We start from the raw sequence: 20084 nt of genomic DNA on the forward strand, positions 1-20084 counted from the left end.
TGTACATATATACATATATATATATGAATCTGTGTTTGCGTGTGTGAATGTTTATGGCGTATCAGAAGCAGACGTCTCGAGCGCTACGACACACGCTTCTGCCGGCCACAGATAATCCGAAACTTGGCCACGCGCCCAACATGAATAATTCAGATCAAACAAAAGTTTCCGTCTATGCCGATAAGAGCCTTAATGCCTTGGATTGGTAATACTTTTAACCGTTGAGTGTTTACCAAAAACATAAATATTGTATTAATCATAGCCGGCAGTTGGCATGGTTACCGCCGTGCTTGATCGACAAAAATCGTAAGATTTTTCGATTCTTATCAGCTTTTTTTACTGGAAGTTTGTTTATGACTTTTAAAAAACCTCTGCTGGCTGCGAAAGTTGCGTGTTCTTCTCCGTTTGATTTAAATTTGAATTACACACACACAAAACACATGCCAATCACAAGTTAATCAATTTTTTTTTTTTTTGCTAGTTGAAGTCATTTGCAATCAGCTTTTAGCTGCTGACGTGCATTGCCCGGTGCAATTTGGGCTTGTTGTTGTTATTTTTGTTGTTATTGTTTCACTTTGTGCAGTTTCGTGTCATAACCCTGAACGATGTCCAGCGAGTGCATCATCAATGTCAAGCAATAAAGATTAACTTTAAGTTACGCAACAACAACAACAATAACAACTACAACAACCTTGACATTGAAAGCCTGTGTGAGGGGAGGCGCGAGAGAAAAAGAGAGCGAATCTCGGCTGCAAGCACTGATTGTTATCGATTTATCAACCCGTTATCGAAGATAGCGCGCCAAACTCTTGGGCATACAAACAAAACGAATGTGGTTAAAAGCGTGTAGAAATAAAGGAAAACAGTAAATAAATAAAACGCTGTTGCTGGCAGCTTTTTATGTGCAGTCAGCAGCATATGGCCGCGCTGCGACAGCGGCCCAGCAGCTGCCTCGACCCGTAAAGCCCTCCGAGCAATTAACATATGAGCACAACAAGCTAAGCTCAGACACAGACACACACACACTAGCATACACCTGCTGCTGCTGCTGCCGCTGCCGGCGCAGACTTTTAGGCAAGCATACATAAGTAGTTGATGTTGATAATCGCGACGTCGACTGCGCCGCCCAGTGGGCAGCAGTGATCGATAGTGTGCGTCTATGTCAGTCGCCAGTCGCATTCCAAACGTCGGTCACTGCGGAAGCGAAAATTAAGCAGCTCGTGCGAGACTTGTTGCTCCTACATTTGCGTGGCGCGCGCTTCAAACATTTAATCCGAGAGCCAAATGCAATCAATTGCCAAATAAATAAAAATCAAAATAAACTAGCGTGGTAAAAACTATATCTATAATAAAAATGATAAATTAACAAAACGTTTGCAAAAAAAAAAGTTTAAAATCCTAAGAAATCGAGCTACAAGTGCTTGCTTCATATCACCTAAAAGCCAGCTTTAGGTCATATCAGTAGCCATATTTATATAAACCAATTTTTCTAAATATAAATCTGATATGACAAGACCCATATAGTGTTTCATAACAGGATTGCACTGGAAATCTTATTGGATTGCATAAGGCTTAAGGCATACGGCAAATAAGTTGAACGTATTTCTATAGCTCTTTTTTTTTGCACACCCTGGCACACTTACATATTGTAATGGTTAAATCATTGACCTCTTCTATATACAAAGTCACATTTGCATAGCTACAAAGCAACCTCTGGTATTTTTAAGGTTTTTTAACTTTTGATGTTTTTTTCTTTGTTTTATTTTAAATTTAAGTGCGCAGTGCACAGTGGAAAATCCAAAAGAAAATCTCATTTAATTTTGGCCGCTTTTTGACAAGGGAATATTGATAGCGTCTGGATCCATAAAAATTAATAGTTAACTGCATAATTAACCGAACAACGTGCAAAGTGGTTTAAGGTGAAATACAGGCCTAGCCACATAATTTAAGGTGTACAGTGAAGTCTCTACTAACGAACAGCTGCCTCGGGCCAGCTGACATATTAAGACAGAATTTCTTTTTTGAAAAAAATTGAAAATTTTTTAATAAAATCTTCATCTTCATGTGATTTGCTTCCAAAACAAAAACTATAGCCTAAGGACCTTTTCCAAAATATTTTCTTATCAGAATAATATAAGGTGTATACCTCAGCTTATCAGTTGAATATTGTTCTGAAACATATTGTCATATAATATGTGTTGCATAATAATTATTTAAATTATAATGCACACCCGTAATGGCACATGCTAAAGCAATTGGAAGGTGTCGCAGCCTTTTATATCTAATATCTAGTGTTGTTTTGTCATATCAAGTTTACTTCTAAATAAAGGGCAGAAAACTTTAGTGAGCAAAGCACTCAAGCTGAACATTTAAGGTCTTGAATTTGTTATATAAGCTCAGTACGCTGATTTTTTTTAGCTGATAAGAGTATTAAAGATTTGCTAAAACACATTCAATTTGAATTTAATATAGTTTGTATGTTTTTCTTAATACTTGGATAAGAAACTAGTTTAACGTAATTATGCATTTTTTTGCCTCTATCTTTGGCACACAAATTCGTACGAAATGTTCAATAAATATTAATGACTTTAACCTCTTGAACTCAGTTGCCCTGCTGCCCTACATATATTTAAAAATATCAAAACAAAAAAAAAAAGAAAAAGTACATGTTATGAGATCTTATATATGTATTAGCGATATTATCACCTTTTAGCTTTTTTCTTTGTGGATGAGTAGCCGATGTTTATCGCATTTTTAATCACTCTGGCGTTTATTGCTTACCTATTGAATTTGGTCTTTGGTCGCTTGCGCGACCGCGAAAGACAAATAACAACAGCAATCCCGACTAACAACAACAACACGACCAACAACGACAACAACAAAAACAATAGTAAGAATCTTTCGCAGCGTACTATTTGTTTTGTAAACCAATTAAAGCTTAACATGGACATGGGCTCTATCTAACACGCACTTAACAATGAACTTGAGCTCTTAACGTATTATTCTAATTGGGATTTGCTTGTCTCTCTCTCTCTCTCTCTCTCTCGCACAGACAACTCCAGCGTAATTGCGGCTACAGCAACAACATCGTCAGCGATAAGTACCACAACAAAAGGCAGCGACCAGCAGCAGAAGCAACGGTTTCCGAAGTCTTGCATTAAAAAGGTGAAATTCTCCAGCGAGAGCCTCAAGTCGGATGTTGATGGCCTCTGCGAGCAGTTAAAGGAGAGCGTTTTAACCGATTTGAGTAATTTTAATAATAATAATAACAACAACAACATTGACGTTAAATACAACAACAAAATGAGCGAACAGGAGGCAACGACAAGCGCGGAAACAAAACAGGCCGCGCCTACGGACGGCGAACGCCCCAGTTTTCTGGTATTTCCTTAACATTATAAACGTAGAGTTCATAAATATATCTAATAATTGTTTAAACTTAACAGGTGGGCGATGAAATTGATGAGAAGGAGGCCATCGAGGCGGGCGAAGCTGGCGATGAATTCCCGCAGAAAATGCAAAGCGATGTCTGCCAAAATGGCGACATTGCGGAACGTCGCAAGCGTCTGAGGTTAGTTATCCAAACATCAACAATACGCGAGAGCACCACAAATCTCGTAGATAAAAAAAATGTACGTCATAATTGTTGAGGTTCGTTCTCCGCGGCAAACAAATCGCGCGAGTTTCACAGAAAGAGACGGCAATAACGACAATAACAACGTGCGTTGAAAGAGCGGCAATGGCAAACGTTGTTATCTTTAGTGAAGCTTTTACGAGAGCGTCAGCAACGCGCATAAGAGCCAAAGCTGCAGTTAACAAGTGCAAGAGTGCGTGAGAGCAAAAGCTGCAATTGCTGCAGCAGGCGGCAGCCTGTGAGAGCGTAAATGTTAAATGTTAACACCTGAAGCACTCACTGTTTGGTTCTTGTTGATTCTTCTTCTCTCCCTGTTCATAATTACAAATGAAGCCGCTGTCAACAAGGGTCAACAATTTATCTTGTGCGCTTTTGTTTTCTGCTCTCTCTGCACGCGCTCTCTCTCATACCCAACCAACGGGTCGTATGAGTAACGACGTCAGCGTCGACGCCTTCGTCATCAGCAATGGGTTGTTCAAGCTGGCGGTGTTGCCCGTGCTGCCAGTTTTTAAACAGTTGCCGTGCCCGTCGGTCGCCATAGCGTTAAGCTCATTGCCCAAAACATTTCTCGCGTGTGATTTTTTTCATTTCTTTGCTATTGACCGGCTCGCTGTCACAATAGTTTTTAGTGGTATTTCATTGTATTTTCAATACGGTGAAAGTCGCGCTGCATGTTGATTAGTCATATTTTTGTATAATACATGCGCTTGCATAATATAGATAGATATTTTAGTTGGGCTGTAAATCGATATACAGTAACTTGTAAACTTTGGACTTGAATGATCGTGGCTTTAATTGCGTATGCTAAAATGTTGAAGCGTCGCGCCAGCAAACGTTTTGTGCTTGTGGAAACCGGTGAAGAGCTGCTGCCATCGGCAACAGAAAATTCAGCACTAGCCATACCCAATATTGTGGCCATTGATCAGTGCAACGGCAACAACAACATCATCAGCAGCAGCGATGACATTGCCTACAACAGCAACATTAATATGAACAACATCAACAACAACAACAATTCTTCGCTTTTAAGCGTTTCATCCGCCGGCACCATTAAGTAATTCAGCCATAAACTATTTACATACACAAATCACGCATAATTATTTTTATGGCAAGTAAATAATTCACTTGCAAAATGCGTCCTCCGTTCGAGAGAGAGCGAGAGCGAGATTGAGCGAGAGTGAGTGAGAGTGAGAGCGCGCGCGTGCGAGCAAAGTAAACAATGTAAAAGAGCTTACGAAACACACAATAAAAATAATCTTTTGATTTGGTAAAAACCGGTTTGCCAAAATGCCTTTAAAATTCCATTTGCTGCTGTTTCATATTCGTCTGGAGCTGTGCCCCCATCCACTCTCTCCCTCTCTCTCTCTCTCTCGCTCTCTAGCTAGCCTAACATTGACCCACAGACACCTGCCAATGTAACACTGCGCTACAAAACTTTAAAATCATAATGTGTTGGCATACGTTATGTCTTCTCTTATTATTATTGACAAAAATTGTTGTCGTTTGAATTTGTTTACTATATCCTACTTTGATTATAGATGCCATAAAACTTATCAGTCAAATATTGATTGTACTTAAATCTTTTTATAACCTTGCTGTGATATTTATATGTGTTGCGCAGTAAATTAGATCAAGCTGAACCCGCTATATATATGTATATTCTTAATCAGCATCAAATTGACTCGATATAGCCATACCCATCTGTCAGTTTCTATACAATCTAGATACTCAGCCTTAAAACATTTCTCTTCTTTTTCAAGAAATCTTGACCACACATGAAATATACCTGAATTGCCATACTCTTTAGATATGTACAAAATCTTATTAATATCGACCAGCTATATCTCAAGGAAGCATCGTTCAAAAACTGAGTATTTGAATGGAAAATTTTGCTGTTTTTTACGATATCTTAGGGTAAGCAATTGGGAGCTTCACTACTTTCCCAAGTTATCTGCAACCGTCTATATGTCCACAAGGGTATTCAGTCTTCGGCTCTTATTGCTTCTTTTTTTTTCATAATGAGCGCAGGGTTCAAAGGGCTGTATTGTTCTTTTTTAAGTGTGATCTATCACACCTGTTGCTCAACCAAATACCAAATGGAGCAGAACTTGGCACATATTCTCATTTCGCTTTCGCTATTGCAGGCCCAGCATGTCGCGCACTGGCCTCGGCCAGGATCGTCATCAGGATCGGGACTTTCATATTGCCACCACGGAGGAGTTTGTGAAGCGCTTCGGGGGCACGCGTGTCATCAATCGGGTTCTCATCGCCAACAATGGCATCGCGGCGGTCAAGTGCATGCGCTCGATCCGCCGCTGGTCCTATGAGATGTTCAAGAACGAGCGGGCGGTACGATTTGTGGTTATGGTCACGCCCGAGGATCTCAAGGCGAACGCGGAGTACATCAAAATGGCCGATCATTATGTGCCCGTACCCGGCGGATCCAACAACAACAACTATGCGAATGTCGAGCTCATTGTGGATATCGCACTTCGCACTCAAGTGCAGGTACGTATTTTGTTTTTCTCTTAACCCAGCCCTGCCCAGCCCCAGAGTCGGCGTGCCCTGCCCTCCACATCTCGCCTAGACTTCGTATCGTATGATTTCTATTTACTCGCGCCGTACTCGAACCCAAGTAGAATCGTTCGATTTTCCACATTTTGTACAGCCCCTAAAAACAAAAAGGGGGCGTGTCTGCACTTGGGATAACAGGTGCTTGCCTTTAACGAGCAGATACTTAATTGATTACACTGTGCAACAATAGAAGAGTTATTAAATTTGAACTTATCAGCTTGAAAGTCAAACATGTTTTCTAACTAATTAACTAGTTAATATATTATACTATAGGTGTAGGTATAGGTGTAACACTGTCCTAATTAAAAGCACTTTAGAAACCTTTCCGTAATAAATTCTCCTGCAATTTGGTTATACATTCTCCTAGAGTTTTTATAGCAGTTATAGGTTTTTATAGCACACATTTAACTATCTGCCTTTCATGCATAAACATTTAAATTTAGATACGAAGAGACTAACACTTGCGTACTTACCTTCAATAAAGATAATTGAACCAAATAACAACAGATGAAAGATTTATGCGGCCATAATAAGTATTTTTAGTTAAAAATAAATTTATATGCTTTTACTAAAAGTAATTTTCCGTTTTTGTACCCTTTAAGCATTAGAAGAAGCAGAAATGCGTTTTGCCCCTTTTCTGCGATTTTCATATTATCAAGAAACACCAACAAGATTTTGGTATTATTCTTTGTAACCAGTTTAATATAGAAAACAGTCTGTCATAGTTAATATTTCTTGGAAAGAGCAGAAAAGAGCCTAGAGAGCAGAAAAAGAGAGAGATGCACAGGCTAAAAATGGGTGAGACCAAGAAAGAAATAAGCGATTTTGAATTAATCAAGAGAAAGTAGACAATATTAAACCTTAGTCAGCAGTCAGAGAGCTAATGAGCTAGTGATAGTGCAGGAAAGTGAAAGGGAGCAGCGATAAGATAAATTAAGATTAATTAAAGCAATTAATTATGCCTTTCTATGTGATTCTCATTACTTCAAGTGGGGCCTGCAGTTATTGAAGCTATTTTACATACAATTATATATACAATAAATTGTCAGAAGTGCAGAGCATCTTCTACGTGCATTGAAAAGAGCACTTGTGTCCTTCATGCAGGGTATAACCTAGTCGAGCAGCGTGTTAACCTAGTTGAAAATTGTTTTTCACACTGACGTCACAATTGATATGCCATGTGCCATAACCGTTATCATTCACCTAAATACATTTTGCCATCTATTCAATTAGCCGCTTCGCAATTAATGAGAGTATTATTATTATTTTTATACTACAGGCTGTGTGGGCTGGCTGGGGTCATGCGTCGGAAAATCCGAAATTGCCGGAGCTGTTGCACAAGGAGGGTCTGGTATTTCTCGGCCCGCCGGAGCGTGCGATGTGGGCGCTAGGCGATAAGGTGGCCTCCTCGATTGTGGCCCAAACGGCGGAGATACCCACATTGCCGTGGTCCGGCTCCGGTCTGAAGGCGCAGTACAGCGGCAAGAAGATTAAAATATCCAGTGAACTGTTTGCACGCGGCTGTGTCACCAATGTGGAGCAGGGCCTGGCCGCTGTCGCCAAGATTGGTATGATATTTGCCCAAGATAAGATTGACTGAGCACTATTTACAAATATTTATTTTCTCGCACTTTGCAGGCTTTCCGGTGATGATTAAGGCTTCGGAGGGCGGCGGCGGTAAGGGCATTCGTCGCGTGGACACCCCCGAGGAGTTTCCGGGCCTGTTCCGTCAGGTGCAGGCCGAGGTGCCCGGCTCGCCCATATTCGTGATGAAGCTGGCGAGCGGCGCACGGCATTTGGAGGTGCAGCTACTGGCGGATCAGTATGGCAATGCGATCAGCTTGTTTGGACGCGATTGTTCCATACAGCGACGCCATCAGAAGATCATTGAGGAGGCGCCGGCAATTGTCGCCCAGCCGGAGGTCTTCGAGGACATGGAAAAGGCAGCTGTGCGTCTCGCCAAAATGGTGGGATATGTGAGCGCCGGCACGGTTGAGTATCTGTACGATCCAGAGGGCAGATACTTCTTTCTGGAACTCAATCCGCGTCTGCAGGTGGAGCATCCGTGCACGGAAATGGTAGCCGATGTCAATTTGCCCGCCTGTCAGCTGCAAATCGGCATGGGCATACCCCTGTACCGTCTGAAGGATATACGTCTGCTCTACGGCGAATCGCCGTGGGGCTCGTCCGTCATTGACTTTGAGAATCCGCCAAATAAGCCGCGCCCGTCGGGCCATGTCATTGCCGCACGCATCACCTCCGAGAATCCGGACGAGGGCTTTAAGCCCAGCTCCGGCACCGTGCAGGAGCTCAACTTCCGTTCCAGCAAGAATGTCTGGGGCTACTTCAGCGTGGCCGCCTCGGGTGGCCTGCACGAGTTTGCGGACTCGCAGTTCGGCCATTGCTTCTCCTGGGGCGAGAATCGTCAGCAGGCGCGCGAGAATCTTGTGATTGCCCTGAAGGAGCTGTCCATTCGCGGTGATTTCCGCACGACAGTCGAATATCTGATTACGCTGCTCGAGACGAATCGTTTCCTGGAAAATAGCATAGACACCGCCTGGCTGGATGCGCTGATTGCGGAGCGTATGCAGTCCGAGAAGCCGGACATTCTGCTGGGCGTCATGTGCGGTGCGCTGCACATAGCGGATCGCCACATAACGGAGGCATTCACCAGTTTCCAGACCTCGCTGGAGAAGGGTCAGATCCAAGCCGCCAACACGCTGAGCAACGTGGTGGATGTGGAGCTGATCAACGGCGGGCTGCGCTACAAGGTGCAGGCGGCGAAGAGCGGACACAATTCCTATTTCCTGCTGATGAACAATTCGTTCAAGGAGATCGAGGTGCATCGTCTGTCCGATGGCGGGCTGCTCATCTCGCTGGAGGGCGCCTCGTACACCACCTACATGAAGGAGGAGGTGGATCGCTATCGCATTGTCATCGGCAACCAGACGTGCGTCTTCGAGAAGGAGAACGATCCCTCGCTGTTGCGCAGTCCCTCGGCTGGCAAGCTGATCAACATGCTCGTCGAGGATGGCGCACATGTGGCCAAGGGGCAGGCCTTTGCTGAAATCGAGGTCATGAAAATGGTGATGACGCTGACCTCCCAGGAGGCGGGCACTGTCACCTTTGTGCGTCGCCCTGGCGCTGTGCTCGATGCGGGCATGCTGCTCGGCCATCTGGAACTGGATGATCCCTCGCTGGTTACAAAGGCACAGCCCTGCAAGAGCCAATTCTCGCAGCCGGAGAATGCTCCCTTGCCCGAGAAACTGAACCGTGTGCACAACACCTACAAGGCCATCCTGGAGAACACCCTGGCCGGCTACTGTCTGCCCGAGCCCTACAATGCGCAACGCCTCCGGGATATTATTGAGAAATTTATGCAGAGCTTGCGCGATCCTTCATTGCCGCTGCTGGAGCTGCAGGAGGTGATCGCCTCGATATCGGGCCGCATACCCATTTCCGTGGAGAAGAAGATACGCAAACTGATGACACTCTACGAGCGCAACATCACCAGCGTCCTGGCGCAGTTCCCCTCGCAGCAAATCGCCAGCGTCATCGACAGCCATGCGGCCACGCTCCAGAAGCGCGCCGATCGCGACGTCTTCTTCCTGACCACCCAGAGCATTGTCCAGCTGGTGCAGCGCTACAGGAACGGCATACGCGGTCGCATGAAGGCAGCCGTGCATGAGCTGTTGCGTCAGTACTACGATGTGGAGTCACAGTTCCAGCACGGACACTACGACAAGTGCGTGGGCCTGGTGCGGGAGCACAACAAGGACGACATGTTGACGGTGGTCAATACGATATTCTCGCACTCGCAGGTGGCCAAAAAGAATCTGCTGGTCACGCTGCTCATCGATCATCTGTGGGCCAACGAGCCGGGCCTCACCGACGAGCTGGCCAACACGCTCAGCGAGCTGACCTCCCTGAACCGGGCGGAGCACTCCCGTGTGGCCCTGCGTTCCCGCCAGGTGCTCATTGCCGCCCATCAGCCGGCCTATGAACTGCGTCACAATCAGATGGAGTCAATTTTTCTGTCGGCCGTGGATATGTATGGTCACGATTTCCATCCGGAGAACCTGCAGCGTTTGATTCTCTCGGAGACGTCCATCTTCGACATACTCCACGACTTCTTCTATCACTCCAATCGGGCTGTCTGCAATGCCGCCCTCGAGGTTTACGTGAGACGCGCCTACACCTCGTATGAGCTGACCTGTCTGCAGCACCTGGAGCTCTCCGGCGGATTGCCGCTGGTGCATTTCCAGTTTCTGCTGCCGACGGCGCATCCGAATCGTTTGTTCTCGCGCATGAGTTCGCCGGAGGGCCTGGATCAGGCGATAGCTACCGAAACGATGGGCAGCTCCTTTGTGCGCACCGGCGCCATTGCGGCCTTTGATTCGTTCGAGCACTTTTCCATGTACTCCGATGAGATCCTGGATCTGTTGGAGGACTTCGTTTCGCCAGCGCTGGTCAGCGCCAAGGTATTGGAGGCGGTTGAGGCTGCCGATTCCATATCGGACAGTCGTCACAGTACCTCGATCAATGTCTCACTCTCGGATCCCATCACGCGTGCCAATGCCGCCGAAGAGGCCAAATCCACGGAGCCCATTCATATCATCAGCGTTGCGGTGCGGGAGACGGGCGAAATGGACGACGTGCAAATGTCACAGATCTTCGGCAACTACTGCATGGAGCACAACGAGGAGCTGTTTCAGCGACGCATACGTCGCATCACTTTTGCCGCGCTCAAGAAACGCCAGTTCCCCAAGTTCTTTACGTATCGAGCCCGGGACAAGTTCGAGGAGGATCGTATCTACAGACATTTGGAGCCGGCATCCGCTTTCCATTTGGAGCTGAATCGCATGAAGACTTACGATCTGGAGGCATTGCCGACGGCCAATCAGAAGATGCACCTGTATTTGGGCAGGGCCAAGGTGTCCAAGGGTCAAGAGGTCACCGACTTCCGTTTCTTCATACGTTCCATTATCCGGCACTCGGATCTGATCACCAAGGAGGCCTCCTTTGAGTATCTGCAAAACGAGGGCGAACGTGTGCTGCTCGAGGCGATGGATGAACTGGAGGTGGCCTTCTCCCATCCGGATGCCAAACGCACCGATTGCAATCACATATTCCTCAACTTTGTGCCCACCGTCATCATGGATCCCGCGAAAATCGAAGAGTCCGTCACCAAGATGATCATGCGCTATGGTCCGCGTCTGTGGAAGCTGCGCGTGCTCCAGGCTGAGCTCAAGATGGTCATCCGGCAGTCGCCCCAATCGCCCACGCAGGCGGTGCGTCTGTGCATAGCCAACGATTCGGGCTACTTCCTGGACATCTCCATGTACACGGAACAAACCGAACCCGAAACGGGCATCGTAAGTGGAGGCACCCCTCGATTAGCAACCAGTTCCAGCAGCTAATCCCTTACTCTTTCCTCTTGCAGATCAAGTTTAGGGCCTATGGCGACAAGCAGGGCTCGTTGCATGGCCATCCCATCTCCTCGCCGTACATGACCAAAGACTTTTTGCAGCAGAAACGCTTCCAGGCCCAATCGAATGGCACCACCTATGTCTACGATGTGCCCGACATGTTCCGCCAGATGACCGAACGTCATTGGAAGGAGTTCTCCAAGGCGCGACCCACTGTCGATATACGCATACCCGATAAGATACTGCTCGAATGCAAGGAGCTGGTGTTGGAGGATGATAATCTGGTCGAGCTGCAGCGTCTGCCGGGCGAGAATAATGTGAGTATATATAGGAGCTGGGATTGGCCACCCTAGATAGAATCTATAAACCGCCTTCCTTCTTCTTCTCTTTCAGTGTGGCATGGTTGCTTGGCGTATTGTGCTGGCCACACCCGAGTATCCAGCTGGTCGCGAGATTATAGTGATTGCCAACGATCTGACCTATTTGATTGGCTCCTTTGGCATCAAGGAGGATGTGCTCTTTGCCAAGGCATCGCAGCTGGCGCGCAAACTCAAAGTGCCTCGTGTAAGTAGCTCCACTGGACACTGCCGGAACTGCACTTCATAACTAACTGTCCTCCCGCAGATCTACATCTCCGTGAACAGCGGCGCGCGCATTGGTCTTGCCGAGGAGGTGAAAGCCATGTTTAGAATAGCCTGGGAGGATCCCGAAGAGCCCGACAAGGGCTTCAAATATCTATACCTGTCCACGGAGGATTATGCCAAGGTGGCCAATCTGAATTCGGTGCGTGCCATACTCATCGAGGATGAGGGCGAGCAGCGCTATAAGATCACCGATATCATTGGCAAAGACGACGGTCTGGGCGTTGAGAATCTGCGCTACGCTGGCCTCATTGCCGGCGAAACATCGCAGGCGTACGAGGAGATTGTGACCATTGCCATGGTCACCTGCCGCACCATTGGCATTGGCTCCTATGTGGTGCGTCTGGGTCAGCGTGTCATACAGATTGACAATTCGCATATTATACTCACGGGTTATGCTGCTCTCAACAAGGTAGGTTATAGCATTAGTCATGGTAACCTATGGTAACCTGTATTAATCGTGCTCTCCTCTCCAGCTGCTCGGCCGCAAGGTTTATGCCTCGAATAACCAGCTGGGTGGCGTTCAGATCATGTTCAACAATGGCGTCACCCACAAAACGGAAGCCATCGATTTGGATGGCGTCTACACAATACTCGACTGGCTATCCTACATTCCCGCCTACATTGGCTGTGATCTGCCCATTGTTTTGCCCAGCGATCAAATTGATCGTCCTGTCGATTTCATGCCCACCAAATCTCCCTATGATCCGCGCTGGATGCTCGCCGGTCGTGTGAATCCTGTAAATGCCAATGATTGGGAAAATGGTTTCTTCGATCGCGATTCTTGGAACGAGATCATGGCGCCATGGGCTAAAACCGTCGTCACGGGTCGCGCTCGCTTGGGTGGTGTGCCCGTCGGCGTTATAGCCGTGGAGACGCGCACTGTGGAGGTGGAAATGCCCGCCGATCCGGCCAATCTGGATTCGGAAGCCAAGACACTGCAGCAGGCCGGTCAAGTATGGTATCCAGATTCATCGTACAAGACGGCGCAGGCTATCAAGGATTTCGGACACGAGGAGCTGCCACTGATTGTGTTTGCCAACTGGCGAGGCTTCTCCGGCGGCATGAAGGACATGTACGAGCAGATTGTCAAGTTTGGGGCATACATTGTCGATGGTCTGCGGGAGTACAAGAAGCCGGTGCTCATCTATTTGCCACCCAATGCCGAGCTGCGTGGCGGCGCTTGGGCTGTGCTCGATTCGCTCATCAATCCGCGTTATATGGAAACCTATGCCGATCCAGAAGCGCGCGGCGGTGTGCTCGAGCCCGAGGGCATTGTGGAGATCAAGTACAAAGAAAAGGATCTCGTCAAGACAATACATCGCCTGGATGGCACCACCATTGGGGTAGGATCAGACTGAATATATAAACTCTTTTATATAGATAAATTAATTTTCATAAATTTATCCGTATAGCTAAAGCGTGAGCACGACGAAGCGGTGGCCGCTGGCGATAAGGTAAAGGCGGCGCTGCTGGATGAGAAGATCAAGGCGCGCATCGCCATACTGATGCATGTTTATCACACGGTCGCCGTGCACTTTGCCGATCTGCACGATACGCCGGAGCGTATGCTGGAGAAGGAGTGCATCAGCGAAATTGTGCCCTGGCGCGAATCACGTCGCTGGCTCTACTGGCGACTGCGTCGGCTGCTGCTCGAGGATGCGTACATCAAGAAGATATTGCGCGCGCAGGATAATCTCTCTGTGGGTCAGGCCAAGCAGATGCTCCGTCGCTGGCTGGTCGAGGATAAGGGCGCCACTGAGGTAGATATCCTTATTCAGCTGACAGACACTGCATATACAAATTTAATACGTGTGTGTGTTTCTAACAGGCCTATTTGTGGGACAAGAATGAGGAAATGGTAGCCTGGTATCAGGAGCAAATAAATGCCGAATCGATTGTGTCCAAAAATATAAGCTCTGTTAGGCGGGATGCCATCATCTCCACAATATCCAAAATGCTAGAGGTTGGCTATAAAGATTTTAAATTATATATAGTTTATGTATTAATATATATATAAATATTTTATCTGTCACAGGACTGTCCGGATGTGGCGCTGGACGCTGTTGTTGGCCTCTGCCAAGGCCTCACGCCAGTGAGTCGTGGCGTTGTGGTGCGCACGTTGGCACAAATGCAGCTAAACGAGGAGTCCTCCGCGAATACCCAAGGATGACTCTACGTTAACTATTAAGTTATGTGAGAATTGAGTCTCCTTAAAATTTGGTGTTCGGATTATGTTTGGTGCAACGCACAATATCGAAGAGTGTTTGTTTACCTTTAGGATGCTTTCAGCGAATCGTTTAAAAGCTTTGCTTTTGTACCATTTGCATTTTGTTTAGTTGAATTCTTTGTAAATTTAATTAGCCTATTACATTAGATACTAATTAGTTAACTTCAATGGCATTGGCAGACCTTCTGCTGTTGTCTGTTCTTTTTTTGGAATTGTAGGCAGCGGGTAGTACGAGGAACCCTCTTCATTTAAATTTGGTAGTTACTCAGATATCAAAAAAAAAAAAGAAGATATATATATACACTATTCTAAAGATATATATATATATTTATATATAATATACATTGTTTTTGTATTTGTATTGTATACAAAAGCAAAACTTTCCGCTAGTTGTCTAAGACTTAAAATTGTTTATATACACAGAGATTTTTTGTGAATTATACGAATAGAAATACTATTGTGAATGTGTGTGTATGTACATGTTTCATATAAATTGAATTTATATTTTACTATTGTTTCGTATTTGCACTGATTCATGGAATCATTTTGTATGCATTGTTGCCATTTATTTCTTAAATTCAAAATGAAATTTACACATGGAACTCGGCGGCAAGCGTAAAATTAAATGTAAAACATGTCGAACTTTCCCAGATCAGGCTGAGAATTTCAGTAAAGTTTAAATGATGCAGTCTGCCCACCTCGCATGCTCAGTTCTGTTGATCCAGCCAGTCCGGCTCGGCCACGCCGATTTTCTCTATTATGGAATTTACTTGATAGCACAGCGATTGAATTTGACGATCCCATTGGGGCAGCAGTTCACGATTCTCAAAGTGCACAATGCCTGAGATTTGGTCGATGTGTCCATTCATGCGTCCCTCGGTGATCATTTGCGAGGCGATCTTCTCCGCCTTGGCAGCGGGTATGTCCAACAGGGCGCCAAGTTCCTCGAATGTTATGTTGTTGTACAATTTACTGGCGGACAACAAATTGTGCTCAAAGACAGCGCGATCCAATATGGAAGAGCCATCTGGTGTGGCAGCCTTTTGATGATCCATCAGCAATGCCTCAAACTCCTGCAGCTCCGAGCGACGTATAATCCGTTCCAAGTACATTTTCTCCAGTATGCCATAGGCTGGCAAATGCTGACAGCGCTCATCCTTGAAGAGTGTAGCCAGCATTCGGGAGCGCTGCTGCCCAGCCGAGGCCAGCACTGTGCAGATAAGCGCCTTCTTCAGCGCTGTCATCCGCTCGCCCTGATCCACTATTTTGCGGTAGGACAGTTCGTTGTAGCGTTGGGCAGCCTCAATGAATTTGCGGCGGTAATCGAGAACGCGGGCATAGCACACTTTGTACAGCACCTGCAGTACAGACAACAGATAGAAATAGGTCGAAACTAGGTTTAAATAACGATTTTACCTGCAATTCCTCGGAGTTTGTTTCTGCTTGCAGCAGCGAGGCGCGATTAATGAAGAGCTCGGCCTGCACCGAATCATTGTCCTCCAGATAGAGACGTGCTATTTTCAAGTATGTGCCCAACTTGCACTCCACGGAGTATTGTTTCTGGCCCGTCTCGAGGGGAATGCCAACCAAAACGGTGGCCGCATCTCGCCACTGTTGATTACGCTCGTATATGTTGGCCAAATGGAAACGTATGCCGGCCACTTGCTCCTCAAACGATATGACGCGTGGGTGCACCTTCTCCAGTGTGAAATGGGACAGCTGCTTGGACATGTCGTCGGGCAGTTTACTCAGCTCCACGCCCACATCGTTCAGTATCTGACGAGCTATGACCAGGCTAACATGCTCGTTGACAATGGCCTCCACAAAGAGTTTCAGTGTATCGATCAATTCGGGACCGGTGTTTGCTAGGACACTTTTCAGCAGCTGGCGGTACTTGTCCGCTTGGTCCTTGTGCGTACCAATGAAGTTGGTCAAGCCCATCAACTGGGTACGCAGCACCGCCGTAGATATACCCATTATCTAGGATCTTAACGCAAACAATGACTTTATTGCAATAAGAAATCGGACAAACTAATAAATATTATCGATAGGCCACCAAGTGCTGGACAACGCTGACAGATATAGTCAGAGTTGCCATATGTGCCTAAAACTAGTACTTTATTTATATAAAATGGTATCCTTTTTTAATTTTCAAATTTCATATCACCCTTATTAATTATTTTAATTTAAAAAGAATGCAACTATTACTTAGATTAAATTAAATTTGAATAATAAACAATCAAATACGATATCCCTTATACTAAAGATATATATTTTGGTAAAAAATAATTTAAACAGGTGGCAACTTTGGTTCTAGTCGATGACATTCTACAGCGCCAAGAACATTTATCGATAATCGAAGATTTTATATAAACAGAGCGGCAAACACGTCGGCAACTAGAATTTGGGCATGGATTTGCCTGTTGAACATGGAAGATGATGATGATGATGACTACAGCATAGATGCAAGTCCAACGAAACCAAGTCCCAGTTGTTCCAAGCGGTCCGAACTCCTACTTAGAAGAAAAACTCGTACAGTACAAGAAAACTACGACATCCAGACAAAGCGGGCGCCGGTAACACAATGGCCATGTGGGACTCCACATCAACAGCCACGACTGGACTTGGTGAGTGCTTGGGAGCTGCGCGAAGAACAGCTTTTTGAAGCCGACCGCTTGGACTGCCTGCGCGCCCAACAAGAGCCTTTGCGGGTACGTTCCGTGCCTGCCTCACAAAACTTCAACTCGCTGCAGTCCATGCTGGAGAGCCAGGAGATGCCCATGCAGCAAGCCTCGCCCGAGCCAGAAGCAACAGAACAGTTGCTAAGTAAACCAAGCAGCATTGTGCAAGAAATACTTCGGGATTTCTGTTCGTCGCCCACATATGTGGAGGAGCAGCTGCCCACAGATGATGCTTCGCCCTGGTTTCGTTTTCGTAGCAAGAAAATTAAAACCTTTGGTCACAAGCGCCCGACAGCAATTGCAGCAAGCACAGCTGATGATGAGGATCGCTTGAGTTGCTCCTCAGAGCTATCTGTGCAAGAGGATTACACCACCCAAGTGCCCACGACGACTCACTGCGCCTTCGATGCGAATAGCTCGCAAAAGATCTGTGAAAACCTCCTCAATTTGAGTGCATTCTTCTCGCAAAACAATGTTAATAAATCAATTGATTTGCCCGATATGCAAGTTGATCCCAAAAATTGTACAGCAATAGAAGCTATGGATTACGAGCAAGAAGATGCAACAGATGTTGTCGAGGATATGGGCTACTTTCTTGGCAGCACGGAGCAGTGCAAATTTTATGATGAAAACTGTGATATTAAAATAACGGGTGAGTCTCTTATTAATCATTAATTTGTCTGCTTTTACTATATTTTTGTACTCTTTACAGATGATGCTGAGTTTTCGCTATTTAGCGAGCGTTCTCGCTTGCTGACAAGGGAAACTCCGCTTAAAGTTGGCCAATCACAAGGTGTGTGCCATATAATTTCCATTTTCTATAGATATAATATTACTTTTTTATAGATACAAGTTTGTGTGGGGATTGGTTTAAAGCTGACTTCATTACACAAAAGCTAAAAGTGCCTTTGGATAAAACAGAAACGCAGAATTTGTCCACATCAAACGCTCATTTGAAAGCTAAAGAAAGCGAATTGCTTGAGGGGATTCCTTTAAGTGAATGGCAGCCCATAGACATTGCACCTTCAGCAAATATAAATCTAATCTCTGCCTCGGAAAAGAAAGAATTGCAAGCAACTGATTGTAAGCAGCTGGAACTGATTGCATTCAGTGAGTGGCAACCAGATGCCAGCGAGTTTCGAACTGTTTCAAGCAAACCCATAAAAGTTTTTGAGCAGCACCAAAAGGAAGCTGCGAAATTAATGGCTGATGTGGAAGCGAGCTACACACAGAAACCAAGCGAGGTCGTTAACGGCAGAGATTCTGCTGGTATACAATTCCGCACTGCATCAAACAAGACCATGAAAATAACCGAGGAGATGCGCAGGAAAGCAGCCATGTTGATGGCTGATTTGGAGACAGTTGTTGAGAATCAATCAGATGCTCAAGGGTCACAAATGGATAGGATTCCTGGTTCGTCACCAAATAAAACCCTCGAAGCGCCGAAACAAATGCAAAAAGGTGATGTAAATTCATTAGCTGAATTGGGCATGAACACTGCAAAGAGAGAGGAAGTAACTGCAGACTGTGAAATGCTCGATGGGATTCCTTTTAGCGAATGGCAGCCCATGGACATACCAGACAGCAAACCAACACCAGCCGAGAGCTACGTTTGCAGTCAGTTGGATATGATACCATTTAGTGAATGGCAGCCCATGGATATTCCAGATGCCGTCGAATTTCGCACTGCTTCAAACAAGACAATCCAGGTTTCTGAGGAAAAACAGCAAGAAGCTGCCAAGTTTATGGCCGACATAGAAGCTAGCTACTCCCAGAAAATAGGAGCAGATAGAAGTATAGTTAATATTGATTCTGACGTTTCGGTAAATGTCGAATTTCGCACTGCTTCCAATAAGATCGTAAAGTTAACGGAGGAGATGCGGCAAAGGGCAGCAATGTTGATGGCCGATTTGGAAACTGGGAGCTTAAATCCCCAAGAGACAACAAAGGAACAGTTGGAGGAGGTTCAGAAGAATGCAAATGAAGGCTCAGAAGCGAATCAAAATAGAAGTCTCCATTCTGAAATTTCAGAAAATATCGAATTTCGCACTGCATCCAATAAGATCGTGAAATTAACGGATGAGATGCGGCAAAGGGCAGCAATGTTGATGGCCGATTTGGAAGTCGGGAGTTTAAATCAACAAGAGGAAGAAAAGGAACAGCTGGATAAGGTTCAGCTTAAAAGGTGTGCGCCGAGAAACATATCAGAATCTGTTGTATTTGGAAATTTGTCTAGAAAACTTACCACAGAAGAGGATATAGAAAAAGGAATTCCTGAGCCAACAAGTGATTCTATCGATGGAATCACGCCATTTGCGCCTGAAACCAGGATTGGTCTGATAACAGCGACACCACAGCCGAATCTAGTCACACAGAAGAACTCTGAAACCTTGAATGTTCCATTCGAGACGCCCAAATGCACGCCGGAGCTGCAGTCCTCGCTGACACAGCTCTCCGAGCGTTCGCCTCTGGACAAAGCCACAAAGAGCTCGATAATTACGCGCCGTAATCTGCTGTCCCTGAATAAGCGGCGAAAACAGAAGCGGGATGCAGAGAACTGCAGTGCGGATGCTGGCCGCACGCCGATTAGACGATTTGCTCCCATGGCAGCCTCGACAAGCACGCCCATGCCCAATCGCAAGGACAGCGTGGAGGGAGAAGCGCAGCGCGTAATGCGCGATCGAAGCTGCTCCCAGGAATCGCCACGCGTGCACAGGGAACGTGTGGGTAAGCGCAAGAGTGAAGAGGCGCTGTCACCGATCTATGCTCCCACAACTAAAACCCGACGACTCGGCTTGAGTCGCATACGGAATAAATCGAACCATGATATTTAAAAAATAAAAGTGCGGTACAAAAAATACATATACATACACCAATGTTGCAGTGCTGGCAGTG

At 45.9% G+C, this 20084-nt stretch overlaps 3 protein-coding genes across 4 annotated transcripts; 2 read left to right on the forward strand and 1 right to left on the reverse strand.

Moving 5' to 3' along the window:
• Positions 1–2736: 2736 nt before the first annotated feature.
• Positions 2737–15001, forward strand: ACC (acetyl-CoA carboxylase). 2 transcript variants are annotated; one of them, XM_064686808.1, is made up of 13 exons: positions 2737–2890; positions 3053–3381; positions 3447–3571; positions 5779–6142; positions 7488–7776; positions 7847–11583; positions 11652–11954; positions 12031–12201; positions 12262–12690; positions 12755–13624; positions 13694–14041; positions 14110–14244; positions 14317–15001. In XM_064686808.1, the coding sequence occupies exons 1-13, from the start codon at positions 2740–2742 to the stop codon at positions 14449–14451; spliced, it is 7386 nt and encodes a 2461-aa protein (XP_064542878.1). In that variant the 5' UTR covers positions 2737–2739; the 3' UTR covers positions 14452–15001. The 2 variants fall into 2 exon arrangements, with proteins under 2 accessions (XP_064542878.1, XP_064542879.1); XM_064686809.1 differs by lacking the exons at positions 2737–2890; positions 3053–3381; positions 3447–3571 and adding an exon at positions 4429–4688.
• Positions 15002–15052: 51 nt separating this feature from the next.
• On the reverse strand, positions 15053–16554 carry CSN4 (COP9 signalosome subunit 4). Its single transcript, XM_064686810.1, has 2 exons — positions 15925–16554; positions 15053–15866 (listed from the first exon to the last, which is right to left on the reverse strand). Exons 1-2 carry the CDS (start codon positions 16483–16485, stop codon positions 15216–15218), a joined length of 1212 nt encoding a protein of 403 aa, XP_064542880.1. The 5' UTR covers positions 16486–16554; the 3' UTR covers positions 15053–15215.
• A 301-nt stretch (positions 16555–16855) lies between these two features.
• Brca2 (BRCA2, DNA repair associated) lies at positions 16856–20032 on the forward strand. Its single transcript, XM_064686699.1, has 3 exons — positions 16856–17841; positions 17902–17982; positions 18036–20032. The coding sequence occupies exons 1-3, from the start codon at positions 16938–16940 to the stop codon at positions 20021–20023; spliced, it is 2973 nt and encodes a 990-aa protein (XP_064542769.1). The 5' UTR covers positions 16856–16937; the 3' UTR covers positions 20024–20032.
• Positions 20033–20084: the final 52 nt, after the last annotated feature.

This window comes from Drosophila montana, unplaced genomic scaffold (genome assembly GCF_035044405.1).
Source record: "Drosophila montana isolate Dmon_TW-CO22-7 unplaced genomic scaffold, ASM3504440v1 contig_3200_1, whole genome shotgun sequence".
Lineage (NCBI taxonomy): Eukaryota > Metazoa > Arthropoda > Insecta > Diptera > Drosophilidae > Drosophila > Drosophila montana.

Excerpts from the sequence above, each read along its gene's own strand:
- ACC (XM_064686808.1), top strand. The coding sequence starts at position 2,740 with ATGTTTATCGCATTTTTAATCACTCTGGCGTTTATTGCTTACCTATTG. Across the intron at positions 11,584-11,651 it reads CCGAACCCGAAACGGGCATC|ATCAAGTTTAGGGCCTATGG; the intron begins GTAAGTGGAGGC and ends TTCCTCTTGCAG. Across the intron at positions 12,202-12,261 it reads GCAAACTCAAAGTGCCTCGT|ATCTACATCTCCGTGAACAG; the intron begins GTAAGTAGCTCC and ends GTCCTCCCGCAG.
- CSN4 (XM_064686810.1), bottom strand. The coding sequence starts at position 16,485 with ATGGGTATATCTACGGCGGTGCTGCGTACCCAGTTGATGGGCTTGACC. Across the intron at positions 15,867-15,924 it reads CAAACTCCGAGGAATTGCAG|GTGCTGTACAAAGTGTGCTA; the intron begins GTAAAATCGTTA and ends TCTGTACTGCAG.
- Brca2 (XM_064686699.1), top strand. The coding sequence starts at position 16,938 with ATGGAAGATGATGATGATGATGACTACAGCATAGATGCAAGTCCAACG. Across the intron at positions 17,842-17,901 it reads CTGTGATATTAAAATAACGG|ATGATGCTGAGTTTTCGCTA; the intron begins GTGAGTCTCTTA and ends TACTCTTTACAG. Across the intron at positions 17,983-18,035 it reads TAAAGTTGGCCAATCACAAG|ATACAAGTTTGTGTGGGGAT; the intron begins GTGTGTGCCATA and ends ACTTTTTTATAG.